At 34.1% G+C, this 3272-nt stretch overlaps 1 protein-coding gene across 1 annotated transcript; it reads right to left on the bottom strand.

The window, feature by feature from the left end:
* Nucleotides 1-1517: 1517 nt before the first annotated feature.
* LOC148271511 (pheromone-binding protein-related protein 6-like) lies at nucleotides 1518-2842 on the bottom strand. Its single transcript, XM_088241303.1, has 2 exons — nucleotides 2770-2842; nucleotides 1518-1896 (listed from the first exon to the last, which is right to left on the bottom strand). Exons 1-2 carry the CDS (start codon nucleotides 2821-2823, stop codon nucleotides 1543-1545), a joined length of 408 nt encoding a protein of 135 aa, XP_088097429.1. The 5' UTR covers nucleotides 2824-2842; the 3' UTR covers nucleotides 1518-1542.
* Between the last annotated feature and the right edge of the window lie 430 nt (nucleotides 2843-3272).

Here is a 3272-nt window from a genome sequence, read left to right as displayed (position 1 = left end):
GCTACAAATAAACTTGATATTGTGGACTTTTAAGATAATAAAGAATTGGACAGAATGTCTGCAGCCATTCCATAAGTGTTACCTAACCTATGCAGTCTCAGTATCAATTGATTGTTTTGATGGTTGGAAGAAGTACTGGAGCAATGAAACAATAAAGTAATCCTAGTGTCGACAGCAGGTACTTTAAAATTAATCAATTCAAGTATTTTTGGTACGTCAAAAAGAGAGTTTACAATATTATACAGTAAAATGAGATTATTATCATTTTTAGTATTATTTTCATTACTGTTGACAGGATATTCAGGTTTTGCATGTTGGTTGGCATGTTGGTTTAATTGGTGTCCTGACGAAGAGACGGGTACGTCTCGAAACCGGTAGACACAGAAAGCTCGGTAAGTGGTTACATACAAATATTTAATAACATTTATTAAAGTGTTTGACCACAAAGTCAATGCTTTAAATATTAATTATATCAAAAAATATAATTTGCGAACAACCTAGGATTAACTGAAAATGAAACAGTTTTGGGTATACAGCAACAATTCACTTTCTTATGACATGAAAAATATACAAAACATACATTATGTACGTAAAAAACACCTGAATAAAACAATTCTTCAGCCCGTGTGACGAGTGCTATGTGATGTTATTTTATCCACTTTTTATTAAAACTTTTGTGTGAAAATTTGAAAAGAATAAAATATATAATTTAATATTTTGTAAAGTTAAAACGATGTACATTTTCATAAATAAATCAATTTAAGTCTAAATCTAAAAAAAATATCTGTAGCGCATTGTTACACTGAGAAAGAACTACTTTAATACGTCACAGGTTTGTGTGAACAATTCCCAATCAATTGTAGTGTTATGTGTTTTGATACATTTTCGGTTTCCAAGTAGCATTTTTTTCAACTTTATACAACAAAACACAACATTGAGTGTATTTTGACAATTACGGATTTCTATTTTTCAATCGGCGGCCTCCGCGGTGTAGTGGTTAAGACGCTTGACTCACGCACAGAAGATTGTGGGTTCAATTCCCGGTGAAAATCATAAATTTTAATGTGATTTTTCTTATACCATGGTTTTCTGTGCTGTAATTCACCACTGTGATTGGGCCTCCTGGCCTATTGTAGAGAAAAAAATGTCAGCAGAATAAGGAAATATCACGTTATACGAAAACCAATAGAAATGTTTTGTTTGTAAAAAAATATGTAATTAGAAAAACGCGACCTGTTTGGCATTGATAATTGTGACATCAAGATTCGTGACGATGTTTTGAATACATTCAAATGGTTTGGACCAAAGTTGAAAAAAAAAGAATCGTGACGTATTAAGGGCGTGGCCGATGCAATAAACGTGATATTTCCCTATTCACGACGACAACTCGTGACGTCACGGGAATAATTTCAAAATAACGAAACTTTAAAAAATCATAGCGATGATAAAACGATACATAAAAATTCAATAAAATAAATTTGGCTTAGTTTAATAGTCTTTTAACAATCTTCTTTTTTTAAGCCACTAAATTTTCTCGTTACATTAGAGAATTAACTTATTGTTAAATGGGTATACTTCATCATAGCAGATGATAATGTTCCAGAACTTGTGTTCGATTGTATCTCCTGTCTGGACGTTGCAGATATCAACCACCATGCCAACTATTCTCGGAATGGCCGTCGGTGGCAGATCCTTAAGGATGTTGTTTTTGTTCAAACTTCCATCAGAAGTGGTGAGGTGCATGGACTGGTACAAGCAGAAGACGTACGTCTTGATGGTATCGTTTTCCATGGAGAAGTCGCCACTGTGAATAAGCTTGATCTGCTCAGGATTCGCGTTTGATGAACTAGCGCAGGATTGACGAATGGACATAATAGCCTTCTCTGAAAAAACTGCCTGAAAAAAAACAACAGTACTATTAAAAACGTTATTTTAATTTTATTTGTGTACACTACACAAATGCCTTTGACAAACATTAGCATAAATACATTTAAACATGTAGGGTCCATAGTCCATAATCGATGACACACACGTGTTAAATTAGTTCATCTTGCAAAGTCATCATTTTCTATCGAATCCAATAAATACGTATAATGCAACTCTTACAATATTGCACGTTTAACCAAGAGCATTGTTCTGCAGAACATTCACATCGTCCCTACCATGAAGAAATGAACTACAAAGGAATGTGGTTTATAAAGAGACCACAGGACGCAACGCCAGTCAGTCAGCCCAACAAGTTCAGTTCATTTCAGTCCAGCTCGACGACGTCTCTCAGTTCCAACATGTAGTTCAAGTGCAGTCTCTTCAACCCATCATCGACGTAAAACTCGCGCTACACAATTCACTATTTATTCGCCATGTAATAAATACGCATTAAACAGCAACCTCGTGTCATATCTGTCAATCTCTAACTGGGGTAGGAACTCCAACCAACCCTCAAATACATAAAACCTATAAACATGACAGTGTTCTATTAAAAGAATATGAAATAATACAAAAACAATATAGTTATACATATAACACACTTGTATGAGCCGAATCAAGTACGGTGGGAGAACGCGCCAACTACTTCACTACGAGGCAAACTTGTATCCACTTGATTTCCTCAATCAGGATTTTCTCCTGAGAGCCGCTATCGTTTGAAAATACTCGTCAAGGGTTTTGAATGTATTTCACAAACATATCTGAATTCTTAAACCGCCTAGACTCAGCGAGTAATCATTTTATATTAAGAAAAAAGATACAATAATTAATGTTCAAATTTACCTGCCCAAATACAAAGACACTAGCAAAGATGATTGAATATGTGGCCAAATGCATGTTGAGTTGGAGACTAGACTTGATGAACACGTCAATATGAATTAATTAAAGGTTTTAATTTTATTTTAAGTTTCCTTCAATTTATTTAAAACAGCATATGTAACCAACAACTGGTTAAAAAATATTCATCGTTATTTATAATATTTATCGACATTTTTGTGGTAGAATTGGAAATCTAGGCAAACATGGCTTGTGACCTATCATTGCACAATGGTTTCCCCCAAATGACAAAAATGCAAAAATAAATATTTTCATTTTTGAAGTTTTGTTTTGATTGCAAGACCTTATACGTGCAAACCTTTTCCCATTTCTTCTCCGAAAGTGAGCGCATTTAGTAAAATAATCTGGTTTTATGGGAGTCCTGGGCCCCTATTACAATGGGAAGTTAACAGAGTTATCTTTGACTGTCTGTAAAGAAAAACCGATATTTGTGCATGAAAATGAGTATA

This window comes from Micrasema longulum, unplaced genomic scaffold (assembly GCF_059751315.1).
Source record: "Micrasema longulum isolate JH-2025_06_02 unplaced genomic scaffold, ASM5975131v1 h1tg002828l, whole genome shotgun sequence".
Taxonomy (NCBI): Eukaryota; Metazoa; Arthropoda; class Insecta; order Trichoptera; family Brachycentridae; genus Micrasema; species Micrasema longulum.
Note: the sequence above shows the minus strand (reverse complement) of the source record. Positions and strands in the feature narration are given on the sequence as shown.